Source organism: Cynocephalus volans, chromosome 1 (genome assembly GCF_027409185.1).
Source record: "Cynocephalus volans isolate mCynVol1 chromosome 1, mCynVol1.pri, whole genome shotgun sequence".
Taxonomy (NCBI): domain Eukaryota; kingdom Metazoa; phylum Chordata; class Mammalia; order Dermoptera; family Cynocephalidae; genus Cynocephalus; species Cynocephalus volans.
Window position 1 is genome coordinate 4,270,866 of NC_084460.1, and position 15,354 is coordinate 4,286,219.

General features: G+C 41.7%; 2 protein-coding genes across 3 annotated transcripts in view; both read right to left on the minus strand.

The window, feature by feature from the left end:
• LOC134360501 (sodium- and chloride-dependent GABA transporter 2) overlaps nucleotides 1-7,341 on the minus strand; it is a 32,381-nt gene extending 25,040 nt beyond the window's left edge. For both annotated transcript variants that reach the window (XM_063074978.1, XM_063074968.1), the window contains exon 1: nucleotides 7,140-7,341. In XM_063074978.1, the coding sequence (XP_062931048.1) occupies nucleotides 7,140-7,341 (202 nt within the window). The remainder of the gene's footprint in view (nucleotides 1-7,139) is intronic.
• KDM5A (lysine demethylase 5A) overlaps nucleotides 1-15,354 on the minus strand; it is a 135,030-nt gene that overhangs the window by 3,888 nt on the left and 115,788 nt on the right. The gene's annotated exons all lie outside the window — the stretch shown is intronic.

Below are 15,354 nucleotides of genomic sequence, written 5' to 3' on the forward strand. Positions count from 1 at the left end.
CTGGTGAATTCTCCAAACATTTAAGAAAGAAATAATACCAATTCTACACAAACTGTTCCAGAAAATTGGAAAAGAAAGAATGTTTCCCAATCCATTCTATGAAGCCAGCATTACCCTAACAGAAGCAGATGAGAACATTACAAGAAAAGAAAATTAAAGACCAATATCTTTCATGCTCATAGATGCAAAAATTCTAAACAAAATTTTAACAAATCAAATCAAATAATATGCAAAAAAGGATAATATATTATGTAGTGGTGTTTATTCCAAAGTGGTGTTGTATTTCCAAAGTGGGTTTAACATTAAAAAATCAGTGTAATTCATCATGTTAACAAATTTAAAAAGAAAAATTGTATGATCATTTCATAGGCACAGAAAAAATATTTGACTGTATCTAACAACCATTTCTGTCAAAAACTCTCAGCAAATGAATAGAAAAGAACTTCCTCAACTTGATAAAGGGCATCTACAAAAAAACCTACATCTACCATCATACTTAAGGGTGAAAAACTAAGATCAAGAACAAGACAAGTGTGTCTATTCTTACTACTTATATTCAGCATTGTACTGGATATTCTAGCCAGAGCAATAACGCAAGATAAGGAATTAAAGGTTATTCAGATTGAAAAAGAAGAAACAAAACTGCTTTATTCACAGACAACATGATAGACTATGTGGAGAATCCTCTGGAATGTACAATAAAACTACTAGAACCAATAAGAGAGTTTAGCAAGGTTGCAGGATACAAGATAGCCATACAAATATCAATTGTATTTCTACATATTAAGAACAAACAATCACAAATTAAAATTTAAGAAATAATATCATTTATAATAGCATTAAAAATATGAAATACTTAGGAATAAACTTGACAAAGGTTGCAAAAGATATCTACATTTGCAAACTCAAAATATTGCTGAAAGAAATTAAAGACCCAAATAAATGAAGAGACACACCATGTTCGTGGGTCAGAAGATACAATATTATTAAGATGTCAGTTCTTCCCAAATTGATCTATAGATTCACTGTAATCCCAAACAAAATCCCAGCAGGCTTTTTCTTTTTGTAGAAAATTGACAAACTGATTCTAAAAATTATCTAAAAATGCCAAACAACTTTGAAAACAAAAACCTAAGTTTTAGGCTTAACTCTATCTAATATTTATGTTATTATAAAGCTACAGTAATTAAGACAGAGTGGTACTGGTGTCAAAATAAACAAATAGATCAATGGATCAGAATAGAGTCCAGCCAGCAATAGTCCCACACATATACAAACAACTGATTTTTGACAAAAGTATAAAGGTAGCTCACTGGAAAGAGGTTAGTTAGTCTTTTCAACAAATGGTACTAGAACAAGTGGATATCCATATACCAACAAAAAAAAAAAGGAATTTCAATTCATACCTTCACTGTATACAAAGTTTAACCCAAAATGAATCATAGACCTAAATGTAAAAACCTAAAACTATAAAACTTTTGGAAGAAAATATGAGGCCTTGGGTTAGGCAAAGGTTTCTTTTATATAACACCAAAAGTACAGGTCATAAAAGAACAAATTGATAAACTGGACTTCATCAAAATTTAAAATGCCTGCTCTTCAAGAGACAGTTTTAAGAAAAGGAAAAGTAGAAGACACAGAGTATGAAAATGCATATCTGATAAAGGACTTGCATCTAGAATATATAAAGACCTCTCCATAACAAGGGATGAACTACTGGCACATGAAAACTATGGATGAATCTCAAAATAATTATGCTTAGTGAAAGAAGCCAGATAAAGAAAAGTACATTCTGTATGATTACATTTATATAAAATTCTAAGAAATGCAAGCAAATGTATGGGATAGGGAGGCAGGAAGGGATTAGAAAGGGACAGGAGAAAAATTTGAGGGTGATAGATATGTTCATTATCTTGATCATGGCAGTGCTTTCATGTGTATATTCATATGTTGAAACTTATCACATTGCACACTTTAAACATGTGCAGTTTATTGTAAGTTAATGGGGAACAGTCCCTAGTTATTCACATTCCAAATCTCTAGCTTGTAGTCTACCTGTCCATAATTCAGGCACTATGGGGCACTGTATCCTGAGGTTATAAACAATTCAACCTAATAAGTCCATAAATCAATCCAAGACTCGTTGGGCAGAAGAGAAAAATTAGGAAAGAGGGAACCCAGTAGCTGATATGAACAGTCACTGCTGAGAGTCCCAAACATTCCAAAAAGAAAGTTATCAGCCCAGCTGAAGCTCCACCCCACATTTGTGCTGCCTGCTCTTTCCCAATAAATCAAGCCAATGTTTAACTGCAGTGGGTCCTTGGTCACCTCTGCTCCCCCCCTCCTCTGCATCTTTGAGCACCTCGGCAGCCTGCCATGAGGGACAAAGTTCATACTTGCCAAGAGGAGCTCTTCAAGCGACCCATCTGCACTACTGCTGGACACCCAGGGCACACTGTTGCTACTATGCAGCACTTACGTTGGTTAACTTCCACCCAGGAGGGAAAATAAAGAGAGATGCTCTTCACCCACTCCTGAGTTTTGCCCCAATAACCCATATTTACTGTTTCCAATTCTCTCCCCCACTCCACTCCTAGCATTCCACTGTAGCAGCTCTTATCATTGACTTCCCTGGTTGCTGGATCCATGCTGCTAGATCAACTCCCATTCCTCATTTTCGTAACCTATCTGCAGCATTTGATGTAATCTCTTCCTCCTCCCCAATATAATTTCTTTACTTGGCTTTCCAAAACACTTCATTCTCTTGGTTTTCATCCTACTTTACTGGTTTTTCCTTCTCTGTCTCCTTTACTGGTTTCTCCCAGGTCCTAGTTCTCTTTTCTTATACCATCAAAATGCTAATGATGCCCAAATTTATTATCTCCAGTCAGATCTCTCTCACAGCTTCACATTCATATATTCTACTGCCTAGTTGACATCTCCACTTGGATATCTAGTAGATATCTCAACTCAACATTCCCAAAACTCAGCTCCTTATTTTACTCTCAAAACCTGTTCCTTTCACAGCCTTCCACATCTCAGTAAATGGCAACTCCTTCCTTCCATTTGCTCAGGTTAAAAATCTTGACTTGCTCAGATAGGAAGGTGGCAGTGGAGGTGATGAGATTCCAGTCCCAGGTATTCAGTGTGCTGAGGAACTCAGTCTACCAGGAGCCAGGGTCCAAGGGAGCTGGAGAGAGTGTAGCTGAAGGCCCAGGTTCTGAAGCATCCAGGATCTGGGTGTTTGGGTAGAGCCAAAGTTATGAGAGAAAGAAGGGATCGAGGATGACTAAGGTTTTTAGCCTTGTAACTGGTCTGCTTCTGCCTTTACTCCTTTATAATCAGTTCTCAACACAGCAGCCAGAGAGATTATTTTATAGTGTAAGATCACGCTGCTCCTGCTCAAAACACTGCCCTGACTCTGCATATCACTAGAGTAAAAGCCGAAGTCTTACAATGGCCAAGAGCGCCCTACCTGATCTGCTCCCTCCTCCACCTGCCCTGCCCATTTACTTCTCCGACCTCGCATTGTTTACGCACCCTGCTCCCGGCTCACTGGCCTCCTTGTAGCTCCTCAAACAAGCCAATCAGACGCTTGCTTTAGGATCATTAAACCTGTTTCTTCTGCCTAGAGCACTTTCACCCATAATATCTACATGGCCAACTCGCACTCCTGGCGAGACTTTGCTCAAATGTTCTCAAGGAAGCCCACCCTGACCACGTGTTTAAAAATTGCAACCAACCACACCCACATTCCTGATCCCCTTTACTCAGCTGTACGTGTTCTTTTTTCCCCATGGCACTCATTAACTTCCGATGTACTGTACAATTTCTTTATTTACAATGTTTATTGTTTATTGTCTGTCTCCCCACAAGGACAGGGAATTGGTCTGTTTTGTCTGTAGAGATATCTCAGCCTCCTAGAACAGTTGCTGGCATATGCTAGGTGCTCAGTAAATACTTGTGTTGAGCAACAAAGGCAGGGTCAGGGCTTGATTGGCTGTGTGCTGAGGAAACTGACTGAGATGCTAGAAAACTCTAGGATGAGGCAGGTGCTGGGGGGGGATCAGCCACAGGTCCTGGACAGCAGGGAGAGTGTTTACCCAGGACATGATTGAGGTCGCCTCCCTCGCAACCATTTCCCTCCAAGGCCCACCTGTTGCTTCTGATTTTAAATGGGCTTCATTATACCACTTTCTTAGCTTCCCCAGTTCTCAGCTACAATTGTCAACTGTTTGTTTACCTGTTCTTCTATCATGTTCTTGCCTCAGCCCCTTTCCTGATCTAGAACTCACTTCAAATTAGATCTTCCAAATATTAAAGCTGGAAGAAACCAAAGAAGATGACACCTATATTTTTGTTTGGAATTAAAATTATGCTTTGGGGACTTTTTCATCCCTGACCTTCCCACTGAACAAATACTACTGATAATAAAGTCCCTAGTTTATCCTCCCTCCAACCCCCAGCACAAAAGTGGCTGAAGCTGTGAAGTTAGAGAAAGGGCCCAGAAGAAGGCTGTAGGGTACATTGCCTGAGCATCGTGCACCCCAGGGCATCCCAGCATCCTTCTCCAGGACTTGCTCAGAATATTCCGTTCATCTCTGGGAGCCCAAGCCCCAATCACTAAACCGGGAGGAAAAGAGTCAAACCAGTCGAAATGGTCTCCGTTCTCCCCACCTTCCTTCCCACATCAGCAGCAAAGGGTCCTCTCAGAAAGAGGCACCAGTCTCTCTTCTTTGGCAAAGAGACAGGAAGATGACACGAAGACATCTTAGGGCCCGTTCTCTGTAGGAGCTTGTTTTGCTTGGGAGGAGAGGGGAATTAACTGATGGCAGAAAGGTTAATCTGCTGGGAACATCGTAAAACAGGAAAATAGGCAGGTCTGGGTTCCTCTAATGACCATACTTATCCTTGATCGGACCCCCTTACCTTGGCAAAGGAGCCTTTCCATGAATTCACCCAGTGGCCCCGGGTGACTCACACCCTTCAGGGTGAATCTGGGCATCAGCCCCGGGTGACTCACACCCCTCAGGGTGAACCTGGGCATCAGCCTGTAGCTCCACAGGCCCTTAGATCACCCCCACCCCCCACCCGCTCTCATCCATCAGTCAACAGAGAAGAGTGCTAAGGCCCTGTGCATGATCAAGGGAAGAAATTGTGGGTGGTGGTATAAAGAGAACCTGACTGGATCTCAGGACCCCTCAGAATGGCTCAGCTCTCAGTTGGAATCAGCATGCTGGAAAGCAGGTCTATGCAGGGAGGAAGAAGCCACAGCATCTACCCTACTGCCCCCACTTCCCCACACAAGCACCCCTGTGAAAAACCAAGGGTTGTCGGTACTTTTCTTCCCGGACCTGCATTTCTACAGCAAGACATAGTCAGCACATTCCCAGGCCTGAACAAACTTAACCACAAAGCCCTGGAGCAGAGCTCGGACCCACACATCGCCAGACAAATGAAACAGGGTGAGCCCTACAACCCCCAGCTGCTCCGATCACTGCTCCCCTCTTCCTCCCTTTCTTCAGGCCAATGGTTTTGCAACAGACCTATAATTTGCTCTCTCCCAACTCTTCGTGCCATTCCTGCTAATTCTCAATACAACCTTTACCCAATTCCAAAGAGGCTTGGGGAAAGCTGCTCACCTCCTAATCTTTCTGCCACGTGAGGAGCTAAGCTGATTTCTAGGTTCCAGATACAGAGTCCCAATGTCCAGCTAAATCTCCCAGGCTGCTATTTACTCCCTGGGCTAGCCCCAACCCTCCACCTAATTCTCTGAAAGGAGGGTACTCAGGTCTAAATTCCTAAATAAGCCTGTGTCCAGGGCCAGGCAAGAAGTGGGAGGACCTCCCCTCTTCCCTCACAATGCAGACTGAGCAAAGTCTTGTGATTTCAAGCCACTGGCCAGAAATTCCTACGAAGAAAGGACAAATCAATCCTCTGGAAAACTACAAGTTAACTTCCAGCCCCAGGGCCAATCTCCTATTGCCACAACCCTTGGAACAAGACTGAATGTGCCCAGAGCATCTCTCTTATGTTCCACAACCCCTCCTGCTTCCCACTTCCACTCTCTGTTTTATGTTCTCTCTCCAAAACCACTGTGAGACTTAAGCTTTATAGCTTCGGAGGCTCCTAGTCCCCTGCAAAAGAGTAGGTGTTGCATTAGAGGACCCTCCAACCCTTGTGGCCCATGAAATTGCCACTCATCTCAGCATTTTCCTGGTGACCTAACTCTGCACTCTTCATTCCTCCAGCCCAGGCCACAGCCTCACTACAAAACCATATCTGGGAGCCCCAACCCCTATAAGCTTTACCTATCAACAAGGTAATCTTCCTAACCCACTGGTCAGTTGGAACCCTTTAGTACTTGGGCAATGCCTCTGGGGATTCCCACAGAAATATGGGATTCCCTGAAAGTGGGTTAACAGTAGCAAAATTACCACTGCTGCTGTGGGGATAGCAGAGTTACTCCAGGGGAACTGTAATGGAGGGAATGAGAAGCCAATGATGAGACAGCGAAGAGCCAGAGCTAATGCTCTCCCCTGCCCCCGCCCACACACATCCACAGTAGGAAATTTTTAAAGGAAGAGCCACTGGTTACAGTACTGGTGGGGAGTGGGTGATGGATGGCTTAGGGAATGTCGAGGTACCAACAGAGTAGGGGGAAGACACAAGACCAAGGCTGAGGAATCAGAAGACACAGAACAGTTTGGTATTAACATCATCATCAAATAGCTACTGTTTATTAAGTAATTTATACACATTATCTCTAATCCTTACAAAAACCTTGAAGGGTAGGCATTACTAACTATCTCAATTTAGAGGAGCAGCAGTTGAGGCTCTGAGAACTTAATTAACTTGCCCAAGATCACACAGAGAGTAAGTAGCAGAGCCACAGTCCAAACCTTGACCCATCTGGTTCCAAGCCTATACTCATATTTCTATGATGCCGTGCTATAGTAAAAAGAAAGTCACATAATCTTTCTAGGTCTCAGGCTCCTGCAGAGTGTCCTTAATGACCTCCAAGGGCCCTTCCAATTCCATCATTCTGTGCATCTATGGGACTCCCCAGAGGGGCGGTAAGTGCAGGAGACAGAAGCATCCTCACTACAGGGTGGGTGGAGTGGCGTGGTGGCTCTCACCTCCCCCATTCTTGTAGCACAGATAAGGAAACCTCCAGACATTGCCTAAGCCAATGATCTCCCCAGCCACTGACAACACAAATTCCATCTTGTTGTTCCAGTGCTCCCGCTCCAGCGTGCCATCTTCCTCCGTCTTTTCCATGACTGGACACACTGGTTTTGTCTCTCCATTAATGGTTGTGCCTGAGACCCTGCTATCCATCCCACCTGGAAAACAAGTGGGATGCTCTGTTACTGGTGGAAACTCCAGAAGGAAACCCCTCCTCCTCCTCCCTTCACCAGCAAATTCCCAAGAGAATGAATGTACTGGAAGAAAGTGAATTCCTGCTCCTTTGTATGTAGACCCGTGTCCTCCCTAGCATCTTTTATTGGCTGAGGCTGGGTAACAGCTACTGAAAACATATAGCCCTTTCCTGTTTCAGGAAGAAAGCATTGATACTAAAGGACAGACTTTGCTTCCACTACACAGGTTCTCCTGGGGTGGGGCTTGTAATCATGGAAGAATTCACATAGCCCCTGGGTCTTGCTTGTCTTAGCATGCGCTTCAGTTTCTTTACTCTGCATGCTGGGGGCCATTGAAAGGATGGGATTTTACAGAACCTCAAAGCCACCAGTTTCCCTTGCAAGAATTTACCCTAAGGAAATAATTGTGACCATGGGTAAAAGACTTGGCATTAAGGATGTTCACTGTTTATAATAGCAAACAATTAGAAAGTACATAAATGTTCAAAAATGGTAGATATGTTAATAAATTGTGGCACATTCATACAATGGGCTACTATATAACCATTAAAAACTGTGTTACAGAAGAAAGTACTTCTGAAATGAAAGGGTGTTCACAATAGATGAAGTGAAAACAGTACACACAATATGATCGTGCTGGACAATATCTTATATTCATATGCATTGAAAGACTAGTATATCCACCAAAATGTTTCTCTTTCAGCAGGTGGATTATAGGAATATTTCCCTTATCTATATTTTCTACATTCTCATCAAAAAACATGTTTTGTTTCTGTAACATGAAAATAAAAGCCAGTTTAAAAAAAAAAATTCTTCCAAGGGAATGAGAGAGGTTGGGTGGGACCAGGAACCTTGAATGAGGTGAGCTGATCTGTCTAGGTATTTCTCTCCCTCTCTCTCTGAAATAATGTAAGAGGAGGATGAACTATGGGCTTATTTTCTTTTTTGGTGATGACAAATGTAGGAATCTGCTATAGTAGAGAAGACAGCAAAATGAATAAAGAGCTTCAGTTTTAAACCCTTCACTAACTGAGATGCCCTTTTCTAGACTGCTCTTGGGATAGAGGATAAGACTGGATGTGACTCACATTTAGTAAGCAACTACTATAGACTAGGCACTTTACATACATTGATTTAATTCTCACGACCACCCTGAGGATGTCAACATTATTACCTCTACTTTATAAATAAGGAAGCTGCAGCTCAGTGCAGTGAAACAACATGACTGTTAACATCTACCCAGTAAATTGCACAGCCAGGACCTAAGCCTGCTATGTCCCAGATCTTTCAATTAGGTCCCTTCAATTTCATTGGCTACCTAGGTTTATCAGCATGTCTAATATAAGCATCTTCTAATTACTATCTCCTGATTTTACACAGTGGCTCCTTTTCCGGAGAAGTGGTCAAGTGAATGTTTTTCTAAGCCTCCAGAAAAGTTCACATTAACAGAATTTTCTCAGCAGGAGACCCATCTGGCCACAGACTCTCTTTTGGTTCTGCCTCCTCCCAGCTGAGCTACCTGAGGGACCCACAAAGTTAGAGAGAAGTATACCAGCCAAGCACCAAAAAAAAGAAAAGTCAGGTAACAGTAGGCACCTCTGTTTATTTGATAAGTTAGGGAGTGGGCTCCAAAGATTGTTTGTGGGCTAAGAAGGAGAAACTCAAGCAACTGGTCCAACCCAAGGACTGGTTCAAGTCAACAAGTCAACCAACAAGTCAAGGACTGGTTCCTCAGTCCTTTTAAGATCGCTGTTTAAGGTCTTATGCTGGTGCTGGGCCTCCCCTTATCATCTGATGGTTCCAGTGATGGAGAGCCACCTCCTTTTACTTCTTCATCCTCCCAGACCGTGAGAGAAACAGTAGCCCTCTCCCGGATCCCTTAGCCTCATGACAGTCGCTTCTCAGAGGTAACATGTTGCAGTCGAAAGGACAAGCCTGGGTTCAAACCTCAGTTTTTCTCATACCACTGCCTAACTTCAGAGAACTTAATGAGCAACGGAGCCTTAGTTTGCTCATCTGTAAACGTGGGAATGACAGGATAGACTCAGTTATAATGATTAAATGAGGATATATATATGCACTTAGAATAACAGTCACTCACATTTTTATTTTCTTTCAATCCTACTAAAGAGCTGATCATTGTTTCATTTCGCAGAGAAGAAAGCCCTCGTTTTCTTGGAATTAAACCCAAATGTCTTTCTTCTCAATCTAGGGTTCTCTTTCTCCAAATCATAATTTCCCTTAAGTCAACAGCCACCCAGGTTTCAGAAAGTCAAGAAAATAGCATATAGTCTTTGCATATACACATGTAAACATCAGAAACATATTTTCTAGGAGAGAATCAAAAAGTTCTTTGGTTGTAAGTCCTATGTATCCCACCAACCTACAGTCTGAGACCCAGAAACAGAAAAAAAAAAAAAAAGAAAGAAAGAAAGAAAACATTGCAAACCTTAGTGAAGTTGCTGCCAGAGGTCCAGTTGGGGGAGAAGAATTACCTTAAGGGAGAAGGGGACGGTGCTGGCTATTTAAAGTGTGGCTCGAGACCGCCTCTGTGGCATTTGTAATTCTAAACTTGGCCCAGCCCACATTCTGCCCTGTATCTCCCGGCTCCCCTGTTCTCCCCTGTCCTTAGCCAGCAGACAACCCAGACAAGAGTGATTTCACAGCCTGGGGAGTGTGTGCACACCCTGGCAGGTCAGGCCTGCTGTCTGTGAGGTCTCTTCCCTGTGGCTCCTGTGCTCTTCTCTCTTGGTGACCTCAGGATCCCTTTTGAGGGAACCTGCCTTCTACCCCTTCTCCAACTCAAGTACTCCTATAAATCTATCAAGAATAGGTGTTTCTTTGGTCAGGTGCTATGTGGATTAATTTAAAAGTACATTTATTTTACCCTTTTGCAGCTTTCAGTCTGGAATGGACAATGATTTAGAACAAAGATACATAGTTTACAGAACTCTGAGAAGTCAGAAAAACGTCCTAAACACACACACACATTTATGTACTTACAGAAAAAGTCTGAAAAAATGTTCGCTAAACAGTTAATAGTTGGAGAGTAGGATTAGGATCAGGAGACGGCAGTAAGGGACATTTTTCACTTTTACTTGTTAAGCTTCAGTATGATTTGAATTTTTAAATAATTTGTTGAAATTTTAAAAATAATTTTTTAAATCAATTAAGAAAAGGAAGTGCCGAAGTTTAAAACAAAGCAAAGCCCTAAACCCATCATAAGCAAAGGATTTGGCGAGTATGAGGCAGAGGTAACCACAGGAGCTTCATTTTTAGGCAGGAATAGCCCATGGGGGCAGCTGTGGAGAGCAGAGGATCATTCATTCAGTGTGGAGGCAGAGGACCATGGGCAGAGCCACAGCTCAGCCCCTTGCTGAAATGCAATGCGCACAGTAGAAAACTGCTTAAGCTTTGACTCCAGAAAGTTTGGGGTCTGAGTTCTGCTTTCTAGCTTGGGGTCTTGAGCAAGGTATTCAACTTCTGAGAGTCTCGTTTTCTCATCTATAAAATGAAGAGGAATATTCCTTACCTTGCAAGGTTGTGTGAGACTTTAGGGGATAATGCGTACAGAGCCAAATGCATAGCAAGCCCTCAAACAGTAGCTATTATTTATCCTTAAGGAATCAGTCACAGTCAGCAAGAAAATCTCCATGAAGGGGATGGGATTGAGCAAAGCTGGGCTCCTGCCAGACTGTAAGAATGACTTAATTGACAGATGATTGAATGAGATAATAAATGTGCCTAACATGACAAAGAGGAGTGGAAAGGAAGGTAAATTAGAGATTCTAAGGTGGTTTCTATTTCTTTGATCACTCCTCCTCCTCTAGCGCAGGGAGCAGGGACAGGGAAGCACATCATGGTAATACCTAGGGAGCTTCATGGAGATTATCATTCTTATGTTTCAGCTGCCCGTTTTCCTCTCCCATTCTAACCATCCACCTGTTTGATTTAACTGTGTAAACCAATAGACCAAAAGGCTCCTCCAAGAGAGAGTGCAAACTCATGCAAAAAAAAGCCCATCTTCAAAGCAATGCTATTGACTTCCATGTTTACTTACCATTGAGTGGTACTTACTAATGGCACACTAACTGAGCTACTAAGCATTATAAATGTTGGCATTCATAATCTAAAATTACCAGGTAACTGGGGTTTACTTAGGGCTCAAATTCAGTATCGGAAGAAGTTGGGACCTGTTGCAGCCTTTGTTCATGTGGCACAGCCTGTCCAGTGTCCTCACACATGCAAACTATTGAAATTTCCAGCTTCCATCATCACAGTTATCCTGAGTTGGTCTTGAGTTGCTGCTCTTGCATTAAGGAATGTTTGGTTTTACTTCTCCATCCTTTTGTTTCCACATAACTACTGCCATATTGCCATTTTGATGGTCATTTTATTCCTATCCAAACCATTGTTATCCCCAATTTCTCTTTTCTCTAAAAAGTGGGAATAGATACATTAGGTCTTTTGTCTTGCTTAGGTTGTCCAAAGTTTAAAAAAAAAAGTTGGGGACCAGTGGTAGATGGGTGTTGGTGACAGTCCCTCACAACTCCCTGCCTGGGGTTGAGCACCAATCAGGCAGGACTAGCCCTGCATTTGCCTCATGTTGCCATCATCCTCTGATCTCCTGGTTGCAAGGTCAAGAAATCTGGAAACTGGTGACACCAGAATCAGTATTCAAGAGTTTCTACTCAAGAGACTGCATAAGTTTTAGGACTCACTAGAGACTGCTAATGAGGACAACTGAAGACTGTGCTTCCCAAAGCAGGACTGTATGAAACAAAATGAACCATGGAAATAGCAGGAGTAGAAGGTCTTGGTTGGTATCAAATTGATCCCATGTTTATTTAAATGCCAAAATGCCACGATGAACTCACCCGACGTTTTTTGTTTGTACTAGGAATAGAAAAGAATAAATTTTAAAAGAAGCACGATTCATTTCAAAAAGAGCATTTCTGAGCCACATCAATTTCAGCACTGGAACGGTGGTGAAGGAAGTGATGGGTGCCTCTCCTCTGGAAGTGCTTAAGTTAAGAGACGGAGTTCTGATTAAGCACAGGGCTAAAAACCAGGCTGACTTTTTCAATTCCTTTTCAAATATGACACTGAAAGGAAATAGAGGAGCAACTGGAATAAACTAAACAACACGTAATGACTTGCTAGAACTGGAACAGTTTGAGCAACAAAATGAATAAAGACAATGTTGGAATATAACCCAAAGAATGAAATTCACTCATGAGTTCATATTAATATAAATAAATAATCAAATTAAAAACTGAGGGAGAATGGATACTTCTTCCTTATGGTAGAATTCCAATTAATAAATGTAGAAGAAAAGAAATATAAAACCACCATAATAATTGTTGCAGACAAGATCCACCAATGAATGCTAAAATTAGTGAGTGAAAGTTTGAGGAGGAACAGAATTTACAGTCTCCCCTAAGTAACTCACCCAAAATACTTATTATGTACAGAGAGAAAGTAACTTTACAGTAGAGAAACCAGGCAGAAACCACCTTAACCAAGTAACCAAGGTCAAAATCACCAGTAATAAGACATATCATGAACTGTGTGATATGATGTAGTAAGAACACAACAAGCGGCCCATGGCTCACTCGGGAGAGTGGGGTGCTGATAACACCAAGGCCCCGGGTTCGTATCCCATATAGGGATGGCCGGTTAGCTCACTGGCTGAGCGTGGTGCTGACAACACCAAGCCAAGGGTTAAGATCCCCTTACCGGTCATCTTTTAAAAAAAAAAAAAAAAAAAAAGAACACAACAATATTTCTGTGGTATTCTTGCCAAAAATGCAGTTCAATCATGAGAAAACATAAAAGAAACCCAAAGTGAGAGGCATTTGATAAAAAAACTGATCACTACTACTCCATGGAAGACAAGGAAAGACTGAGGAACTATTTTAGTTTGCAGGAGACTAAGGGAAAAATAACAACTAATGCATCTTGTGATCCTGAAATAGAAAGGGACATTAATATAAAAACTGGTGAAATTTGAATAAGGTCTTTAGTTTAACAGTACTCTACCAATGTTAATTTCCTGGTTCTGAAAATTGCACTATGGTTACATGAGATGTTAACATTAGGGGAAGCTGAGTGAAAAATATATGGAAACTCTATTATTTTTGCATCTTTTCTCTAAGTCTAAAATTAGCTTAAAATGAAAAGTTTTTGTTTTAAAGATTACGGTTTACACCCTAACTATTGAAGTCCAAATACTTGACCCTGCTGTGAAAAGCTCTGGGATATAACATGAAGAAACCAGAGGTATCACTGAAAACTTTGGAGACTTTCCTCTTACGTTGTGTTTGAATTCAGGTAGGATAATTAGCCTAAAATTCTTTAAGCCTAAGGTCTTGGTTTTTTAAAATTAATTATTTTATTATTATTATTATTTTACATTGTAAGATATTGTGGAGTAGTTGGCTGGGAGGTGTAGAAGAGAAAGGGGAGACAGGGTGGGAGGAGGAAGGGGGCATGGTCAAGGTCAGTGGCACCCCCCTCATTCTGGCAGGGGAGCCCAGGGGGCTTCCAGCAGCTGCTGGGTCATGGCTGGGTCGTGGCTGCAGCTGGATGTGGACTGCAGGGAGGCGTGGCTCAGGCCCTCGGCCTGCCCCCACCTCAGGAGCCCAGGGCTAAGCCTAAGGTCTTAAAGAAATACAACTTATGACAGAGAATACTAATAACATCATCACTGTTGCTAATGTATATTGAGCACTTCCAACGTGGCAGTCACTGTGCTGAGTGCTATATATGCACCATTTCATTTTGTCCTCAGAATGAACCTATGACACAGGGATTATTACTATTATGAACACCAGAAAACATAGGTTTAGAGAGAATTAAATGACTTGCTCAATGTCACATAACTAGTAAATGGTAGAGCCAGGATTTGAACTCAGGTTTGCAGGATTCTAAAGTCCATTATTAATAACTACCATACTATACTTTAACTCTAGGGTGGGAAAATAAAAAGACAAGGAAAAGACTAAAAAGCACAGCTGTAGTACTGTGTTTATTTGGGCTGTTGCTGGCCCATGGGATTAAACATGACTTTCTTAGGAAAGAGTAATGAAAATGACAAGAAAATGTTGCTTTCTCTGAAATTTACATCAGACCTGAATATTTTTAAAATTTGAGCTGGCTGGTTAGTTCAGTTGGTTAGAACATGGTGCTGTTAACACCAAAGTCCAGCGTTCAATCCCTGTATTGGCCAGCTGCCAAAAAAAAAAAAAAAGAAAAAAAAATCTAATTAGAAAGTTCTCTTTCCTATCCCAACGTGTTCTGCAATCCTCCCCTGCTACTCTGCCTCAATAGGGAGGAAGACCATACCTTTTCTTAACTCCAGAAAAGTAACTGTAGTTATTTTCCAGTTGTATCCAGTTTCTTCCAATCTCTGTTTCCCTGACTTCTTGTCTGATTCTCAGAGTACAGAGAGAGTTGGCAACAATTTATGTAACTAGTCTCAGCAGGAAGCTCTTGGCTGATTAACAGTGAGCAGGGGTTTTGATTGAATAAAGAAATTCTCAACACAGCTCCCACGTCCTAACACTGCTCAGCTATGGTGAGGGATTAGGCCAGAGTGACAAAACGTAAAATTAACAACTTCAATCATTGGACAGTCTTTTGTCTTAAACATTTTTACACATCACTACAGCAGCTTATTTGTGATGAGCAAGAAAATATATTAATGCACTGATCACTCAGCTGACCAGTGTGGATGACAACTGTAGCCTGAATCTCATCTCCTGCTGCTGATGACTCTTTTCCCACCCAGGGAGGGAGAAGAGACCCAGAAAGAGAGTGACTGTATAGCTCTCATCTGTCCTGGTTTCCCCAAACGAGAAAAAAACAGAAAAATCTCACTCAAATTGTATTGTATCAATGCCTACCGGCCAAAGACCACCAGGAACACACCTAAAGTTAAACAAGTTGAGTTTATTACTTATTACAACAA